Source organism: Xiphophorus couchianus, chromosome 9 (assembly GCF_001444195.1).
Source record: "Xiphophorus couchianus chromosome 9, X_couchianus-1.0, whole genome shotgun sequence".
Taxonomy (NCBI): domain Eukaryota; kingdom Metazoa; phylum Chordata; class Actinopteri; order Cyprinodontiformes; family Poeciliidae; genus Xiphophorus; species Xiphophorus couchianus.
In genome coordinates this window covers 30,246,586-30,267,554 of record NC_040236.1, presented here as the reverse complement: position 1 = coordinate 30,267,554, position 20,969 = coordinate 30,246,586, and the positions used below count along the sequence as shown (strand labels likewise).

The window sequence follows — 20,969 nt, the reverse complement described above, 5'->3', positions numbered from 1 at the left end:
TTTTAGATTTACATGAATTACAAAAAAATAACATGGGCACTGTAATTTAAAACTTGTATAAAAATTGCATTCCTCACCGGCCATCATGACAAGTAAAATAGGTTTCAATGTTGAGAGAAAATAAATTTGTCCTCTTGACTCTATGTATTTTTTTCTTTATGATTTCAACATTTTAAGAAGAATTTAAATTTATACATTGTCTGTTCAAATACATCAGAGTAGAGCAGGGTGAGGCAGTGATGTGTTCCACAAAGTGAATGCATCAGTTGACACTTGGCCACTGTCTTATATTGGTATATATACTATTGTTTTATATACTAGTTTACATGAAGGACTAAAGTCAAAATTATTAAATATAGGACTAGTCTCTAGTCTTGAAGAAATCCATTGCAAGTTTGTGATTGAATTTGTTTTATCAGTATACTTTTTTTTTTGTTTTGTTTTTTGTTGTTTTTTTTCCCACTGTTGAGCATTTAAGCTCCGGACACAGAAAAATTGAAATAATAGTCATATCACAGTTTTAACTTTGAATGTGTTTGCCTACAATATCTTCCAGAAATGTAAAATTCATATTGTATTTGTTGATGGACACAAGCTTTTCAGTTCCTTTCACCCGTAGATTAAAAGGGCAAGCGGAATCAAATTTCATTTGCTCTCTAAGAGAAATGAAAGATTTGTTGGAAACTGATGGGATTATATTTACAAGCCTCTTTATTTTAATGAGTCTTTTGTGTTCATAAACTGTATGTGGCATCCCTGCCTTTTACTTTCGCTCTTTTGCACTTTCCTCTGATTTTAAAACGCTGCTTTTGAAGATTAAGATGACCTACATCAGGTGATGTTACATGAGTGTGAAAGGAAATCCTAATATATGGATATTTGACATGAGGGTTATTGTGATTTAAGATGCCACTGACTGTACTTTTTTCTTTTCTTTTTTTTTTACTTCCGAGGGGACATTCCTTGCATGCTCCACAAATCTCTGTTATCAGGCTATAAGCAGAGATTCAGTGAAAGATGGAAAAAAGGAAAAGCAGACAGGAAGAGATAGGATTTATGCTAACATGCTGGTAGGAATGAAGGGGATTTATGTGATCCTTTGTGATGACTGATGGCATTACATGAGACCCTGCAACGGCAGTGCATTTCCGTCACACATTTTGTCTCTGTATCCCCATTTTCTCCATCCTGCTCTTTCTATTTACCTTTGTCTGTAGCTCGGACTACTCTGCAAGTCTCCAGGGAAATGCTGCTGATTTATTCTAGACCTACACCTTCTTCAGTTCTATCTCTCTAATGTCTTCAACCCCCAACAAGCAGCCTCTTTTCTCTTATAAAAATCAATATTGTGTGTTTGCTGGTGAGCGTGTGCACATGTAATTTATTCTTCGCCTTACATTGTAAGCAAAATTTCATATACATATAGAAAGGATCTATCTCCACTGCTGCGATGGTGTCAGTTTTCAATGCATGTACTTCATAATTATTGCTCCCAGAGGTGTTGTCAGTCACACCAACACTGCAGGACGTCATGCACTATACACAATAAACTTCAAGCTAATAAGGGTCCCGCTTTACAAACAAGAGGATATACTGCCAGGGCTGGAGCAAATCATTGTCATTCATTGAAATGAATCTGTGATGCAATTTACTGTAAACGTTTTCAACACAAAATCCTCCAGTATTCTAGAGTGTCCTTTGTTAGGGGAACACATCTTTCATAAACCTACAAAAATGAGGAAATTTGACACCAAGTGAAATCTGTGTGCTAAGTATAAAACTGTTAAAACACACTTGTACAGACACAGTATACGGTCAGATTTTTTTTCTTTCAAAGTAAAGCGCAGATGCACAATTTGTCGAGTTGTGAGTTGAAAATGTAAAGGAGAAGGCAACAATTGGAAAAGTATACAGTCAGTTATATACAGGATGGTTTTTAAATTAGATATTCTCTTGTACAGAGGAGAAAAATGGAAGTTACACTTGTCCTTCAAAATACATTTTGCACATCCGGAACTTTGCTAAGAAAAGGAATCTTGGAATACAAACATAGTTTGGACAGAATACGTACATTTTTAGATGTGATTTCACCTAACATATGTCCCTGACCCAAAGTTGGTGTGAAAACATAATCTTTGTCAAGGAATAGTTTATCGAAGGCCTCTCAACCTCCTACGTTCTAAGCTGCTTGTGAACACAGCACCTGGAACGCAGCCGGCGACAGTTTGAGTCAAAATGTTACTTGCTTATGATTAAATAAAAATTTAACTGGAAAATTGGTTTGGAATTTTAGCTCAGGGATTATCTTTTGACTTTTGTCGGATTTGAATTAATTGGCCTTTTTGAATGAATTTTAAGATGTTTCTTTTCTGCTCATTTTTGCCACATGCTGTTAGTGTGTACATTTGTCACTGATAAGACAGTAGTTACTGTTTTTAAAGAGCAATAATGCTGTTAATCCAGTGTATATTAGCTACAGGATTTCTTTTCGCAGGTTTATCACAGTAAACATTTCTTTCATTTTCACAGCAAAGAAGACTTGTGCGACCACTGACTTTGCCTGTAAGAACGGACAATGCCTGCCTGCTAGGTGGCGCTGCGACGGAGAACCAGAGTGTGCAGATGGTTCGGATGAGGCTGATGCAATCTGCAGTAAGTAGCTTCACAGATGCATTGCATGTTCAACAGGCGAACTTAACCACACATGTTGATAAGCGGTGCCACAAAAGCAAACACTGATGTAATGACAGATGGAACAGAGAGTCAGGTAGGTCAACACCTATTCCCACATACACAGTTGACACGTCTCACATGTGCTAACACATGTTGTGTGAGGGCGTGTGTATCCGTGAGTTAAAAAGAAATCAACTTGCATATTTTAGAGAGCATACACATCTGCATTACATCAGCAGTTTTTTTTTCATACAATCATTCTGGATTCTTGACAGTAGTTCTGTTTTGGTAACACTTTCATCACTCTCAAGGATGCCCATTCTTTGTGCTTGCTGCACTTTGCAACCTTCCATTCCTTGAACACTACATCAGAAAATTGCTTTCAGTTGGACTGCCGTACGTGGTTTAATCAAGCTCAAAAGAGTGAAAAAGATTTTAACTTCTTTTACATCATTTCCACACAGCTAACATGAAAAGTGGAAAGAAAGAATTTCTAATTATCTCTATTACTTTTACCTTACTAAGCAGCTGATCAGAGTAGGAAAGACCAATATTTTAAAGTTTAATGAAGTAGTCCACAGCAAAACCTATGTATATTTTTTGTACTACTTCACATACCTTCTAAAACCTTTAATAGACACTTTACTGTTTGTGGTTAGATCTGTTACTTGAGAGACTTATAAATTACAACCACAAAGCTAGACATAGGCAGTTATTAATTACATTAAGTCAGTTACATCTACCTGAGGAACTTTTGGAGAGAAAAAACATAGTTTTACTGAATAAATGAGACAGCAGTTGCAGTCAAATGTACTTTATTCATACAGATCAGAAAAGTATAGAAAAGCTGTTGCATTTGAAGCTAATCATTATTGGCAAACAAAGATATCCTGTATTTTGTTATTTTTGCTAAGCATTGAGTTATTTATTTCCTTCAATCCAAGACTTCAATTGTGTCCTGTTCCTGGGGTAAGAAGTGTTTCCAACGAAGCAATTGCTGTTTTTCTTTTTTGGGGTGTTTGGAGGCATCTGTCTTTTCTCCTTGTGTACTTCCACTCTACCCAAGTTTCTTGCATAGATGATCTTTGTAGCAAAACTGCTCACAGTGTCCTTATGCATCCATTTACTTCACAGATGCAGGACTGGTGAGACACTCATCAAATATATGTCCTGGTTTAGAGCTAGAAGTCTGTCTTTCCTCTTCAGTCTTATCATTCAACTCTCACACTACAACCTATCTGGCACTTTTTCATCAATATGGATCTCAAAGAGGTGATCAAAGGGGGCTTTGAAGATCCCCAATGATAAATTTGATTGACAGAGGCCAAGAACGTGTGTGGGTTTGCATACGAGCACATGCATTTTCTAAAATCTTAGAGTGTGCACACTGGCATAAGTATGTGGGTAAAACTGGAGTCAATACTTGTATTTAGTATTCACCGCAAGGTTAAAATCTAACCCATTTCATCAGATCAGTAGACTTGTGGTTTAGTCTCATTATATCTAATCAAGGTCAGACACGGAGAGGTTCTCTAACTCTTTCCAGATACATTGATCACGTCAGGTCTATTAGGTATTCTACATGCATTATGAGGTAAAAATAAAACAGTGTTGGAACAACAGGAACTGAAACTTTGCATTTGTTCATATTTGTGTACTTTCCTCATTATTTGGCCTTATTTGGTTATTTGTTTATTTAAAGATCTCCATTAGTCTCTGTCATAGTAGATACTATTCTTCCTTGTCTCTACTATGACAGAGACAAACATTACAATAAAATCATACTTTTACAAACCTTGCAAAAAAACATATAATGAATCATTAGACTCGGGTGACTCAGATGGATCTAAAAGTTGCAGGACACCGAACCTTGAGACCTGGGTCCATGTGTAAGGGTGACATTAGGCAACATTAATCAGGCCATTGCTGCAAAAACAGTTAGCACTTGCATGAATTCTGCAGCAGTAGCATATATGGGCAATATTGCATCTTTAAGTTACAGCACTCATGGTACAGAATCTTTTGACATATATTGTTGGCAAACTGTCTTAAATGATGTACAAATTACCAGGGTTCAACAATCTCGGATAAACAGTACCACCTGTTCCTTCCAGAAGCATCTGCATTGGTTGCTTCTGTACGTATTTTAGTTTTTCCCTCTCAGCACTTTCTTTGTGTTGTTGAAGACCTTTAAATATCCTTCTGCCAGCCAACAACTGTGCGCAGCAATCTTGTTTCTGTCATTTTGTGTGCTACTTGTCATCCACTTTCTGATCTAAGTTCAGTTTAAGTAATGCATTGATGGAATTGATTGCCCTGGGAGAGAATCGATGGGTTGATCCCTGAGACTTTTGCTCGACTGCTGATTAACTATGGACCTCCAATGATGGCTCTGAAACTTACGTGTGCAGATGCGCACACAACTACGCACAAACACCCCGGTTGCTGTGTCGCTCTCTGTAATTACACACTGAAAAAACCTGGGCCTGGGGGGAGTTCTGGAAATAAAGCTCAGTAAGGCAAGCAGTGGTTCATGCATGATCTTATGACTTTGTGGCTTATTAGTTATTGCAGTTGTAGCATCAATTTTCAAAAACAGATTAGAAATATTGTGGGGCATCTGTATTTCAGAGCCAAATGTTGTGTCTGTTTACCAATCACCAGCACATTTCTCACAACATAATATGTTATCAGAAAATTTTATAGTATTTAGCCATGCAGTCGTCATGCAAGTCTCACTTTTTTCCATATAATTAGTCTGTTTTACTTGAGAGTAATGCGGCTGTCAAAACGTTATTTCAAGGGCACCGTCCTGAAACTTTCTCACTACATTCGCAATTTTATTTATTTATTTATTTTTTTTACCTTTCCGTCACTTAAAGCTCATGCTTGAATCGACGTAATTAGATATCAAAATAGGTTTAGAAAAACAAGCTAATTATTTTTGGCTTAATATGCAGACTGGTCATTTGGAGATCAGATATCAATTTAGAAATATATATCAAAAGTTCTCTATCTATTTTCTGCATTACAACAGAAACTGTCAGGAAACGGCTCATTTCTTCTAGTTCACATCTAGATTATATGTAATCATTCATATATTATTTTAACTTCCCTTTTCTTCCTCTTCTTTTTTTATACCAGAGATGTGACTGCAAAGATTTGCTCGTAAAATTACTTATCTGTTTGGAAACAAAATGTTTCATGCTTCATTTATTTATTAATTTTATTCCTCTTATTTGATGTTTAACCATGAAAGCTTAGGAACAATGGACACTTGCCACTTTTAGTCTACCATGTATTGGACGAAGATATAACTAAACTCGTTTAATTCTGTCTTTCCAGATGCTTGAAAACTTAAGAATATGATACAAAACCCCCATCATAGAATGCCTAAACTTTTGTGAGATGTGAAGGATATTTTATATTCATGACATAAAAAGCCTTGTATCATCTCGGTGACTAATCTATTTCAGGTCTACTCAAGCATCTCACACTTGGAGGCATGCTGATAAAGGCTGTCTTGAAAAGTCTCTAAACCCATTATGAAAGAGAATGGGAGGAAAGTATACTAGCACAAATGAGAATTTTGATGAGTATTGAAGTCAAGTAATCTCAAGTCATTGTTCACGGTTGAGAAGCGTCGTCAGATAAAACTGAGAGAACAACAGTGTACGCATCCCCTTCGGCTCTGCCATTACGATATCAAAGCAGCTGTGTTTTAATTGAGAAAACGGGGGATTTTAAAACATTTGGTTCTTTGATATGCTTCAAACTAAACTCTGTTGCAAGGCCTTAAAGTTAGCACATTTACAATGGAAATGTTGTATTGGTACACTCAAACTTGTAATTAAAAAATTTGAATACAATTTACATCTTAATGTGTCCTGATATGTTTTGCACATATTGATCATCTCTTATTTTTTGGTCTACTCTACTCCATACCTCAGGGTTTATTTCTTTCCAATCCAGCTGATGAAAGCCATTCATCTAGAGAAACAAACTGTCAAAGCAGTGCCTCTCATCACAGCAAGACTTCTCACCCACTTGTGGTAGTCATGATTTATAGCGCTCATATCCACTCATTTCCACTACCTTCATCAAGTTCCTTTCCATATGGTAATCATAGCTTTGCTGGGGAAGAGATTAAAGAAAAACTTGTGTAGACTAGGACAGTAGAAGTAGATTGATTTTAAAGAATGTTTGCAGCTTTAATTTCTCTCAAGGTTTCGTTGTTGTCTTGGAATGTGTGGGATTTTTTTATTCCCAGGTCTGAATAAGAATTGAATAAAGAAAACTTATTTACCTCTTCTTTTTTTAACCTGATAATTCCAGGCAATTTTACATCAAATTTACCTGGATTTGTGATTCTTTAAAGATGCTCTTTTAAAATGTCAAAATTAAGCACTGAAGCTGATGTTTATTTAACAAATGGGATGAAGGTATGAAAATTCACAAAACTGCTCTGATACTCTAGTCATTATTTGAAAAGTCCAAGAGTTAGATCACCTCGAACCCTAAATCTAAGATAATGCAGATGCCAAAAAGCTGTGAAAAGGGTTGTTACTCAATGTTCATAATGTTTATTTTTGGAAAAGTGTGGAACTTTGAAACACAGATTGTTAGAACCCTGTCCTCTGGAGTTCAAATGTCCATGCAGGGAGGAGGGAACCCTGAACGCTTACTCAGTTATAACTGCAGAATATTGCTAGTGTACAACAGCTACAAATGATTGGATGCCGACTGTTAACATGGAAATTGTGTTTTGTATCATAGCAATTGCTGTGAGATGTAGTTTTAATGCAAAGCTGGAATAGAGCTATTTCTTTATTTCTCCAGTTGTGTAGTTTAAAGCATGACGGTAAAATTACTGCAAAATGTATGTCTGCAATTCCCAGCGTTCTGAACAACAAGTTGTCTCATTGTGTACATAATCGTTACAATTATGTATGAAAGATGTAGTTTTTGTGCACCGTCTAATAGAGCATTCCGTGCTGGTTGGCGCTCCTATTTTCTCAGGCGTCTGCAGAAATCGTAGCCCATCAGTACCTTTATGTTGATCTGACAACTCAGCTGTGCTATGAGCATTGTGTATGAACATTTTAACCAGCTTGCATGTTTTACACCCTTACAAGGTGAATTTAAATTATTTGTAGCGATAGAACGTTTGTAATCTCTTTAAGGAAGTTATTAAAGCAAGTGTATGATAAAATCTGTCTGCATCAGTTCTCCTGCATAGATGCTCATATCAATTTCTTTTCACTTTCTTCTTAGTGGGCTACAAGCACAATTTGTAGAAGAGTTTGTAAGGCTCCTTTACTTTCTAATAGATAGGCCATTTATGAAATGTTGCTAAAGTGTTATCTTTAAATATGTCTATGCAATGAAGGTTAATTTTGATAGCATTTAAAATGAACTGAAACTAAGCTTAGTAAAAAGATATGACAAGCAATTTATTAACAGTTACTATGCATTTTGTGTACTGAGTTTTATACAGTTTGATAATATCAAAAACCCATACCATTTATTAACAAATGACAGTGTCCACCTGTTCACCTCTTCTCACCTTTTGTATACAGAATACATTTCCATGTAATGTAAGACAAATGTGTGACTCATGTTGTGGAAAGAATTATGAGTCACAGAGGAATATAGAGGAATTACTTTCATGTCTCCTGGTGGTCAGCAGTTCCTTTTTGTTCAAGAGTTTAATCTGTTACTACTGCAAAGTCAGTTCTCCGGTGTTGAGACTTGATCTTGCTTCCCTCAGACTTCCTCTCCTCTACGTCGGTTCCACCTGCTCCAGAGTGGAGAAGTGGCTGTGGATTTGCCTGGCCGTTCTGAGACTATAGGCAGGTCAGCCTAATGCAGCAGGGTGACAGGAGGTTGTGCTCGTTAATTATTCTAGAATACGAGCGGAAAGGTTTCACAGAGTTGCATTGTCGGACGGCTTCAATTTCATGCTTGAGGCAGCCTCAGACCAGGCCATAATTTCCCAGGTGGCCTGTCTCTTGTTCTCCCTACCTGTATACATCTTCCTTGCACTTTCGTCCTGGAAGAAAGTCAGTGACCTTGGCATCAAAAGTCACTAATAAATACAAATAAACTCATTTTAGAAATAAATATAACATTCACAAGCTCCCATGAAAGTTGCAAATGTTTAATAAATCATTCTAGTTATTTTTATACACTTTTCATTAGTTCCATCGGTATTTTGTGGAAGGGGCTAAAAATTTGTTTGCAAGCTAGATGGCATTTAAGCCTGACTCGGCAGCAGTGCCCAAACTCTAGCAAACTATTGTGAGAAGCTTTTCAAGGGATACAAAACACATTTGACTGAAGTCAGGTTGAAAGAAAAATTCTACTAAATTATGTAGACTTCTGAATTTGGAGAAAAATTCTTAAATCTTTTTAGTCTGGCATTTAGTAAAGCAAAAATAATTGTCCTAAGCCCAATTTACCTAAAACAGGAGCATATAGGTCTGGTTGTATCAGAGTAAGATAAGAATGGAAAAATTGTTGTGTATTTTTATAAATTCTTAAATATATTCTTCATATATTGGAATTTTTGTTGCTAAATTAGAAATGTTAGAGAAAAATTTATTTTCTAATCTTTTTGAATTAGCTCTTTTGCCCTGGGTTTGGATTTAGAGCTCTTTAAGTTTAAAGTTCAAACCTAACTGTCTGTGTTGCAAAACAGAAGCCCAATACATTTTTCTCCCTGCTGTCCCAACAATCTCATCAGTTTCCATGTGACTCATTTTACACTGAGTATATTTGTTGGCCAATTTGTTTCCTACTTTCCATTTACAGTTATATTGGGGATAAAACGGGTAATTTCCTATGGGAGCACTGGTGTCGCGCTGTATTTCTTCCCCAGTGGCACTGTCAGACACAAAGTCTAGACATTGCTAATGGTTCCAAGCTCATTCTTTCTGCACACAATTTAGATTGGGGGAAAATGGTGAGAAGAGATTGAGGGAGGCTACAGCATCCTATTTTAGCCACATCTACTGAAAGAGGATGATCTTGCCAAATCTTAAGATCCAGAAGCAGTTTTATTCTGTCAATCTGTGTATTCAGACATGTGGATGTCATGTAAAAATTGTGTCGTAGAGATTTTTGGGAAGCAGAATCAGACGAAGGTTTTTCCTAGTAGGGCTTGATATTTTTGGTGCCTACTTATTTTCTGTTCTTGTAAACAATGTCACACTGCCACGCTGCTTCATGCCTCCACACAGAACACTCAGAAAATAACCTCTGGAAAGAAATTTTTACCATGCTCTGCTGGTTGTATATACCATAGCTCCTTTTCAAAACTTGACTTTGGACTTTTGACTCTTTTGTTGCCATAGATATGTTCTTAGTATTTCTGTTGAAGCAACTTCGTATGATTACTTCTTTTATTCCATTTTTTTAACATTGTGCTTATTTCCAAGCGCTCCCCTTCCTCCCCTTCGCTGTTTTCTTGTCCACTTTAACTTGACTTTGATCTCTCTGCCTTTAACACACTTTGCGTCTGCTGCCACAGGGCTCTAATAATTGGAGATCAGAATTCTAATCAAAGCCAATAATCAATGTTAACCTTCATTTAAGTTGAGGTTTGATATTTGAAGGTCGTCACATTGGAGGTGGTGATGTGGTTGACTGAGTGTGCCAGATTTTGTGTCAAATATAATGTCACTTTCATTTATTTTCAATTCAATATGCTAACAAGCTAAATCAAACTTTAGTTTCAAAAGCCAGTCATAAATTTAAACTTTAAGTCTACTTTCTACAACTAACTTTGGTTTCAATTAAATCTTATGCTCCAGTTGGTGTACACTATTGGGATCTGTGAACTAATGTGTTTGAACATAAACGTGCCATTTTTTATTTTTTTTTTACAGCTTTAAACATACTTTCTCATGCATATAAAATTTCATGTAACCATTGTAACACTTACAGTTCTTTGAACACATTTCAGCTCATGCATACACTAATTAAGCAACTGGATGTGTAAATCCACACGTGCTCACAGCTATTCTGTCACCAATTTACTCAAGTGAAGAAATCATGTCAATGAAGTGTGCTTGGTAGAGCATGCTTTGTTCTTTTTAGCCTGTTCTAACACAGTGAACTAACAGTGAACCTACAGTGAGATGTCATTCGGATAGATTAACCTGTTTTATTTATTTCACGGAGCCTTGTGACAAAATAAGACATTACAGGAACGTCTATGTGGAGAAAACAGGCTTTTTTTAACTTTTAAATATAATTTTGCCAACACAGTTTTTGACTAACCAGTTATAAGATACCTTTACTTAACATTACTTAACATAAGCTAAAATACTTTATTATTGATAGTACTTTAGTTTCAATATGTAAAGTGCATATATTTCTATTTAATGAATAGCATATCCTTATAGAATTTAGAAGCTTTTGTAATCCTATACGCTAATCGATAAAATTTACATAAAATGGAAATTTGTTGGTTGCATTAGCAAGAGAGCATCACAGAAATTTGCTGTTATACAAGGCTAAAATACTCACTTCACTTACATAAGAAATGCTCAGCCTTATAAATATCGACAGCGTTATGCATGAATACATTAAATATTAAAAGTATTCATACAAAGCCAACATTAAAAAGCCACACTTCTCCATAAGGTTTGCAAATGAAGGCATTATTTTAAACTTCCCTTTTTACATAACTACAACTACAGAAATAAAACAAATGTGAAAGTGATATTATATTTATAGATTTTTGCTGACTTCACCAAGTCCTGTAGGTAGACAGGAATGACAAAGAACCAGGTTATTTATTGACCTCTGTCTTAACACTATGATGCACATTTCTGGTGGTCACTTATTTGGACACAATATATGAGAAGAAATTTCTAAGTTCAGGTACAAAAAAAACCAAAACAAAAACTATTGCACTTAACAAATTAAGTTCACATGTCTATTAATGACGTGATTCACTTATAGTTATGTTTATTAATTCAGTGGAAAGTATCAGGAATGTACATAATTTACTCTGCATAGTCTTATTTCTAAAACATTTGAACTGTTCACCCACTGTACCTACCTGTTATTGACTGAAACTTCAAATCCGAAAATCTATAATCCAGGTCTTTGGTAAATGAAACTATAACTGACTCAACTTTTCTAAGCAGATTATTGTGCATCTTGTACATTTCTGATTGGGTTGGGATATATATATATATATTTTATCTATTATTTATTTAATATAAAGGACAGTTATCTAAAGGTTTCCAATCTATTTTCATGCATTTAGCCCCGTGGATATAAAAAGGTCTTGCTTGATCAGATTACAACCCAATATCTCAACAGCCTGGGGTATATTCATCTTGTCCTCGTTATAGATATTTACCACTGTGTGACCACCTGATCTCATTCTTCATTCCTAAGTTTAACCCACATATAAAAAAAACATCATAGAATAATAATTCTATGATTGACGAGTTCCATCCAAACCAAGAATGGCAGGTGAATAACAGTTCTTTACATGAAATCCTTCTCCATATCGACTTTGGTAAATGACAACTGATATGAAGCTGTGAGACTGTGTTGTGTTAATTTTACTAATGACGCATACATCTGATTGGAATAACATTTTCTATTACCCTTCCTTAGACCAGACTGAACCAATATGAAGGGCAAGTACATAGCTGCCCGTACTCAAACAAAGCCTCTGCCCTGTTTTTACTGCACAACAATAAAAGCTTATTGTTCTCAAGCAGCCACTTACCAATTTATAGAGCCACCTCTCAACTGAAAATTCAGCTTAATTATCCTATTTCACACACGATCAGCTCTTATGAATCCCCTGTAAGTCAGACTTAATTGATGATCTGTCAAACTTGTGCAAGCGATAAGGGCATTTTCTCTCACTTGAAAAATTCTGAACTAAATGGTTATAACAGGCCTTTTCTGGAGTTAATATATTTTTATTTAGATATTCCCAAATGTCTTTTGTAGAAAAATGTTGTTTTTTTTTAACATGTAGCATAATAAAAAATGATGCTCTGTACCGTTTCATACAAAAGAAACTGTGGGTGTGTCCCAAATGACTCACTCTCTCTTTTAAACTGTTTGCAGGGCCAATTGATATTCACAACATTGCAGAGTATGTGGGAATTCTTAATGTTCCACCAACACAGTGAGAAAGAGCATAGGTATTTTGCATAAAAAGACATTAAAGCGAAAAACCTCATCAATCAGTGTAGTGCTGCAAGCATTGCAGTTGAAAATTTATTGTATCTTTAAACGTAGCAGTACAAAGAGTTATCCACATTGAAATCATAAAACTGCAATCCTCATTGCCAATCTAGTCTATACTGTCTGCAGTCCATGTTCATCATGTGTCATAAAATCACCCTCCATTGTGTGTTGGTTTTGACATCTTTCCTTGTGACAAAATGGGGTCTTAAAGCTGACTTGGTCTCGTAAACATACCTCATAATTAATAAATTATCTTAGCAGTAGCGCTTTGAACCCTCCTAATCACTCACATGGGAGGATAGCTAGATGGTAACCAAGCACTTTGATAGAGAAGGCAGTTGTGTGCAACAATGCTTCGATCCCTCCCTCCTTTTTGAGGGAAATTTAAGAAAGTAGTTAATCAAAAGTTCATTAGCATAGAACGCCTTGCTCAGTCCACCCCTATACACTGCTATAATAGACACTTAGGCAGTCTGTGTGAGGTGAATAATAAGTGTGCTCCCATTTCCACTTGTGTTTGTTCAACTGAATTAAAAACCTGCATCATACACAATCTGTCTAATGAGTTTTTGTTTTTCTTTTGACCCCAAGACAAACATCAGCTTAGATTCCAATTTACCATTTAGAAATGACCAAAAAACAAGAATGTGACTTAGGGTTATTGCAAATGGGAAGGATTAATATTTATTTATGATCTTTGCAGTATTTCATAAAACTATTTTTCTTTTACTGCACATTATTGCAATGGTCTGATACCTTTACAATTCAAAGAGCCAATTTTGCTCCATGAACAACTACATTAAACTCATCTAGACCCACAAAAGTTGCAAGACGTTTTGACATATGACAGCTTATAATTTTTGATAAATATTTACTGTAGAAAATTTGTGTCATTTTTAAATAACCAAAACTGCATTTCTAAAATAAAGTCACAAAACATTTGCAAAATTACCTTTCCTTTTATAGGGGGATATGATATTTGTGGAAAATGCTGTAAAAAAAAGTGCATGGTCTTCAACCTCAAACTTAAAAAATGGTGCTGGTATTTTCTCTGTTTTTTTTGTTGTGGAAATTTATAGCAACTATTCCATAAACTCTGGGGTTCTTCTAATAGCCACATTTGTTTTGATATATATATAAAATATTTGTTCTGTATGCCACAGAAATAGAAGTGCAAAAAAGGTTGGAATCACCTAAATGGATTTGCTTGCTTCGTTTGCCCTGATATGTCCTGTACATATTCAATGTCTGCTCGCTGTTCTGTTTTACACTCATTTGATAATTGATACGTCCACCTGGGAGCTGCTGTGTTAAACAAACACATCTTACAGCTCACCACCAAGCTGCTTCACTGATACGTGGATCATATCAGTTCTGCTCTCATTGGCAGTGACCAAACTGAGTGACCATTTAGACATCAGCATTTGTCTCTGTTTTTTCTCTCAATTGCCAATATCTACCTTAATGCCTCTGATTGGCTAATTTTGTGTGTTTGCTTTCTACCTCCATACTTTATGTAGTGTGTGTAAACTTTGTTTAAATTTAAGGTGCTAGAGGCTAAATAATAAACCATTTGTATTACTGTCCACAAATAGTATTGGTTAGTCCATATTCTCTGATTTAACAGCAAACAGCTGAACAGACTTTCAAGTAGTTATAGATGAGTGCCTAAATGTTCTATAGTACATATAGAACTTGAATTGTCCTTTTTTTCCTGAGTATCATGGTCCTTGGGATGAAAATCGTTTAATTTATTTAGTCATAATCAATGTCAGCAGAACTCTCTGTTCTCATTCCGCTGTTTGACAGGCAGCTCTTCTATGACTGTCCCTTCCAGACACCCAGGGCCCAGGGCCAGTCAGACAAATTACTTCCTTTTAACTCAGCTGTCAGTCAGATATTTAGTGGATCCCCCCAAAGGATGATTTTTCTTTGTGAGGACTTGTAAAAGACTAATGCAGTATTGCACAGAAGGCGTTAGGCTGCACTTCCATGTAACACTTGTGAGCAAATTCAGAATACGGTGATAAGAGGGTCAGTCATCTGAAAGAATACCATTGCTACTAATAGAGATTAGTTTTATAGGAATAATTTGTGTTCTTTTATTTGGTGAAAATGAGTCTTTTGGTATATTAGGAAATTAGATCCCATCAAAGTTTTCTCTCATCGGAATGGTGAGCAGCGCTTCGAGTCAAGTGTAAATTGCACCATTTAAGAAATAAAGAATTTTGAAATTGCATTATGTTTTGCTACAACGTATGTCTTGAAAGCTCTTGTGTGATTCATCTTCCATATTTAGTTCTCCTTGTTTCATAATCAGCATTATTTGTCAAGTTTGTGCGCACAAACAGGACACCTGATTTCAGTTCTGCTTTGCACTTCCTGAAGACAATGATTGACCACTTAACATTAAAAGCAGTAATCTGTATGTTTTTTTATTATTATTATCATTATGCAACTTTTTTTAAACAAGAACTGAGTGTACAGGTTTTAACCTATTGTGGATTTTCTCCAGTCCAGACATGTTGAAAATTTTACATACAAATGCAAATGTATACATACAACCAGTATTATTTGGATAAAATTGCCTTTCACAGTTGCAAAGTAACTGTGGTGTTTGTCATTGAAAGCAAGGCCTTATCCTATTTCAGCTTACTTTATTAGTTTAAGCACCAAATATACTTTAATACAGCAGAAGCTAATATCTCCAGTCTTCCTTATTTTTGTTCCTGGGGAGAGCATCATTGTGCTACTTCTAAAGCGTACCTAGAATTACACATGTCTGCAAGTTCTTGGTTGGTCATAGTCTAGTTGAGAACACATATTCTTACTTGACTCTCCTTTAGAGTAAAATACTCTTTGTTGGAAACTTCCAAATATTAATATAACCACCCCTCTGTTCATGGTGTTCTTCAGTTTCAGTCATGTCTTTTCCCCTGAATGGGGCAAAATGTAATGAACCAAGTTATTGCTTAGGTCTAGCATAGTGAAATAGTTGAACTATTCTTCATTTGAGATTACCGGATGTTTGGAATGCCTTTGGATAAATGTGATATCAAATTGTACTGGGCTTTCTCACCGAAAATAGTTTTGATGTATTGAATCTCGGCCTTGCAATCTGCCATGGTTTGTAGGTTTGGGATGGTCACAGTGTATTTTTCTTAATAAACAATTACTGAAAAACTTTGAGCAAAGAAGCGGACAGAAAAATGGCAATATGACACAGGAATTGCAGCTGAGGCAAATCAGGTGATTGAAAACAGCAGAGAAAGAGAACAGACCTACAGTATCTCCTTCAGCCATTGGGCGACAGGCAAGATATACCAAGACAAATAATCACACACTCTCACACTTGAGGGCAATTTAGAGAAACTCCATGAAGAAAGACCCCTCACTGGGAATCTAACCAAGACCTTCTTGCTACAAGGCAACCGTGATACCAACATCCAGCCCTCTGAGACACAATTATTTAGCATATTTACAATTTCCCCTACAATTGTGCATTGTTTCTTGAGTTATATAAATGTGGCATTTTTTCTAGGTGGATGGCCTGAAGACGGATATTTTTTCTGAATTTAAAGTATCTCCATCGCTATCATCTTGCCAAAACGATAATGGCTAAATGCCAAACTGGCTTCAAAACGGCAATAACCGATTAATAATGTTTTTGTGGCTCAAAGCACTTCTTTTATACAGTTTCTGGCCTTCATGTACACCATTATTTTCATATACATACCTTCACATTAGGTAGTGGAGCTGCTATGAGCTGATAAGTATGAATGCACATTCTCATTGTCACTGCAGGAATTACCAGACGTGATCTGGCACTTATGCTTATATATTTTGGGCAATGATTTTCTGAAGGATTTTACATTTTCATGGCTAAATCAAATTTGTTTTAAGGGAAAAATTCATAGCGTTTCTTATACATTGTAAAGAAGAAAGAAAGAGGGAAGGGGAATCCCAAAACTAATACAGACTAAGTAGGAAAAGCAGATAAATATTGTCTTCAGACCCATTCAATAAATTAGAAGATTATTGAAAAGTCCACTTATTTCAGGAATTTTATCACAAATGAAACACATTATGTAGATTAATTACACACAGATGGATGTTTGAAAGCCTTTTCTGCAAATTATGATAATTTTAGACTTGCAGTTAATGGAAATGTGCTTTTTTAAAATTTGAATATTACATTATACCAATAAAATATTAACACAGAGATGTTGACTTATTGAAAAGTATGTTGAATACCTTATTAAAGGTTATCAATTTTCAAAAGGTACAATTGTGCCCCATCAGGGTGCATTCTCTATTTACTGAATATGAGTCTAGTTTCTGGACCACAAAACCAGAACATTAAGTTGTAGAAGAAGAATCTGTCAGCCAATGCTACAGAAAACGCAGCAATGCTCAAACCTTCTTTTACGACAAAAAAACATTTGAATGGTATGAGATGAAAAAACGCTGGTGAAAATCAAAATGAGAAAGAAGAAATATGAGATGAATAAAAAAGGAATGAGTCTGGAATCTGCAAATCCCAGGGGTGCTATTGATCTGTGGCTGCAACACACACAAACACAACCGTGCTGCCAGGAAGCACGCCGGTGGTCAAATATGTATAATTGATGGAGTTGGGTTTGACACAGCCGTGTAATGTGATCTGGGGCTGGAGTCTCTTTGGTGTTATACCAAGTGTATGTGTGTGTGCGATGGGGTGCGTGTCACTGTTTGAAAGGAGAAAGGACAGGGATTTGTTGTGGGGACTCGTTGAAAATTTGATGTGTAAGAAGGCTGTATTTTTCATTTTTACCAGTCCCCATGGAGGAACAATGGCTTGTACAGTAATGGGCTTTTACCGTAGAGGCCTTTGTTCTCACTCACATGTACATAGTTTTTTGAGAGACTTGTTGACAAGCTGTGAGACACTTTAATTTAATTTTACACAGTTTCATTACAAAAACAGAAAAATAAATGCAGCCAATACAATATTTTATACCAATTGTATACACATCTGCATTTATGAATTCTTTTAGTCACCTTTTTTATTTTTGACTGTTTTTTGTTTGGATTTCAGCTGTGTGTATACAAGGAATTTATTAGGTTGTTGATGGTGAAGAAATCTTTACCATTTCATTCCCAGCTACATTTACACACAGTAGTGATTGTTTTTCTTTAGCATTTCTTTTTTTAATCTTTGTGCATTTGTGTATTTCACAGCTTTGTGCCTGCCCTGACAGTGTTCTTCTTTGTTCTGCTGTCGCTGTGTGTCTAGTTAAATTGCAGGCCTTTGAGAAGAAATCGATTTGAGCAACAAGATAACTAAGTTATCAAACTGTTTCATTGACTGGCTGTCCCTTTTCTCTCCATTTCTCGTCCCATTTTTGCTTTCCCTGTCTTCTTTCTCTATTCCCATTTTCCCCTCCTTTCTGCCATGTTTCCCTTCTCTGTTATTCCCTCTGTCTTCATTCTTTTGCCCTCTCTCGCAACAGGCCGACAGACTTGTCCTCCAGAGAAGTTTGATTGTGGAGGGGTAGCCAGCAAATGTGTTTCGTTATCGTGGCGATGTGACGGAGAGAGGGACTGTGAAAACGGAGCAGATGAGGAGGAGTGTCCTGCAGGTAAGTCTGTGATGAGTATTTTGAATGTAGCGAACACGACAAAAGACCTGAAGTGTCCGTAGCGCCAAAGTGAATTTCACATTTACACTCTTCAGTTGCTTTAAGGACATTTTGAATTTAGGGAATGTAGCTGCATTTATTACATTGCTAACAATCAATGTTTTCACAGGGCAGGCATAACCTGCAGTATTAAATCAACCTTGGACATTTGAATCTGCTATCTGTCATACAGCAGGACCATAATGGGCACATATAAGATTTCTAAAAACACCAAAATATCAAAAATATTTGAATCTTTTAAGAACTGGAATAATTTAATTTTATTACAAAAAAAACTATGTTTAATATTACATTTCTAAACTTGTGGCTCATGTGGTTTTGGATTTTGATACTTTGAGTATTTTTGTCTTATTCCACATAATATTATACATCTTAGCTGTTTTTTATTCAGCAGATGAGCATGGGGACCATAATAATATGTTAGTAATTGGCTAATTAGTTGGGCTATCTGTTTGGCTGTCCAGCCTTCAGCCAACTGCTTTAGAGATTAGCCTTTCATAGCTTTCCAAGTGGAGTGTTAAACATTTACTTGAATGGACGGCTTATTCCATTGCTTAGAAGGGATATTTCATTGCTTTCTTGTAAGCAATGAAAAAGTGTTGGAGTCCACCTCCAGAAAGCTGTGCACAGAAACAAGGAGGGGGTTGACAAACAAACCACTAATCTATGGAAAAAACTGTCTGAGAGAAAATTCCAGTCACTCTGGCTTCTTACTAACAGCATCAAGGAAACTTCTAATAGTTTTGAAATTATAATTTTTTTTATCTTATTTTGAGAGAAGTCACAATCCTCTAGTGTGCCCCTGACCTGCTAAACTGCTCAACAGACTCACATTAGTTGACTTGTGTAAGGACAATGCATCTTCACGATGTACTGATAATGTGTAGTTTGTGCAACCAGTCTGCTGCAGCTTCCAAAAAGCATAAACAAGACTCCAAAATAATTTGAGTAAGAAGATGAGCCATTTAAATTAAACTTGAAGCATTTGCTCAGCCACTGACATGATCCCGACACTGAGTTTGCCCACCCATATTACTTTGAAATGTATTTATAAGGAGGAACTTTTGTCAGAGATGATTCTGAAAAGTGCTGACTTCGATAATGCATGACATCTCCTGTTGTTCTGCATTGCTCATCTGAACTTTGAAAACTTAGCTGTGCAGGATGACGCCACCTGCACATTGATTTATGAATGGCCAGAGGCAGCTCAGATAGGGATCATGCTTATGGGTTTATGGTTTGTGAAAGAGGATATATTGGTTGCACTAGTAAGCATGCAGAAAGCAGTAGGTCTAAACAAGTTTCACCACAAATGTTCTATGTTGGTAAGGTGTGAAGAAAGTTACAGTGCAACATGTTTTACTTTTTCTTAGTCTTTTCACATGGCTAGGCTTCCATCCTTACAGCAAGCATCAAAGATGTAAATGAGACATTGATTTCTGTTTGTGTGAATTTTTGACATGGAGCTTTATTGATTTTCAAGCAAAGAGAAACATGCAGGTATAGCATTTTTCCCAAACAAATTAGGTTGGATTCAAGATAATCCAATATGTTGAAAATGTTTGTATTCTTAATATGGATATTAACATCTGTACAAATTGCTTTTTGTTCCTTTTTCACTAAACCAATATTATACTATTTGTGAAGAACAACTATTTTTTATTCGTATCTATTGTGTCCACACACTCAAACATCCAACTAAATAAAATAACCTTATATTTTATAAATGTTTAAGAGCTAATAACTAATCAGTGTAAAAAATAGTGCTTGAGCAAACCTACCAGCTTTAGTAATTAACACAAACAAAAAAGACAATACAAGTTGTTTTAAAAATGTATTAAAAGATATCTAATAACTAGCAGACAAGAAAAATATGTAACCTTTCTTTAAATATTTGCAGCTGTATCTGCTTTTTATCCCATTTTGTGTTCTTAATATAAAAGAAGTGCAAAGATTTTGGGCTCGTTCTCTGGCTATTAATAATTTAGATCCCCCCTGGCAAGTATCATAGCAGCTAAATGTGCAGTTTCTTTCATCTCCTGCCTCTCAAACACTTGATTGTTGAATTTATTTGCTTCCAGGAATATAAAGCTGTTCATACGACAACTTACAGGAGATTATAAATCTGAAGCTATGAAAAATCAGTTTAGATTACTTTTTTCTGTTAAATTTGTTGGCGTTAGCTGGCGATACATCATACCTTGTACATGATACATCACCGGTACGGCCATATCTGTTCATGATCCTTCCACATTTGCCAGTTTTTTCCATCATTCTAATTCAGTTTATTTATTTAGAGACTTGCAGTGGTTGCCAGTCCTGCAAACATTCTGATTTCAATTTTGGTGTTAACATTTTTAGCTTGACTGAAGTTGGACCCAAACTTCT

At 35.8% G+C, this 20,969-nt stretch overlaps 1 protein-coding gene across 4 annotated transcripts in view; it reads left to right on the top strand.

Moving 5' to 3' along the window:
- The window catches only part of lrp8 (low density lipoprotein receptor-related protein 8, apolipoprotein e receptor), a 161,074-nt gene that overhangs the window by 71,567 nt on the left and 68,538 nt on the right, over window positions 1-20,969 (top strand). For all 4 annotated transcript variants that reach the window (XM_028027770.1, XM_028027769.1, XM_028027768.1 and 1 more), the window contains exons 3-4: window positions 2,530-2,652; window positions 18,393-18,521. In XM_028027770.1, coding sequence (XP_027883571.1) covers window positions 2,530-2,652; window positions 18,393-18,521 — 252 coding nt within the window. The remainder of the gene's footprint in view (window positions 1-2,529; window positions 2,653-18,392; window positions 18,522-20,969) is intronic.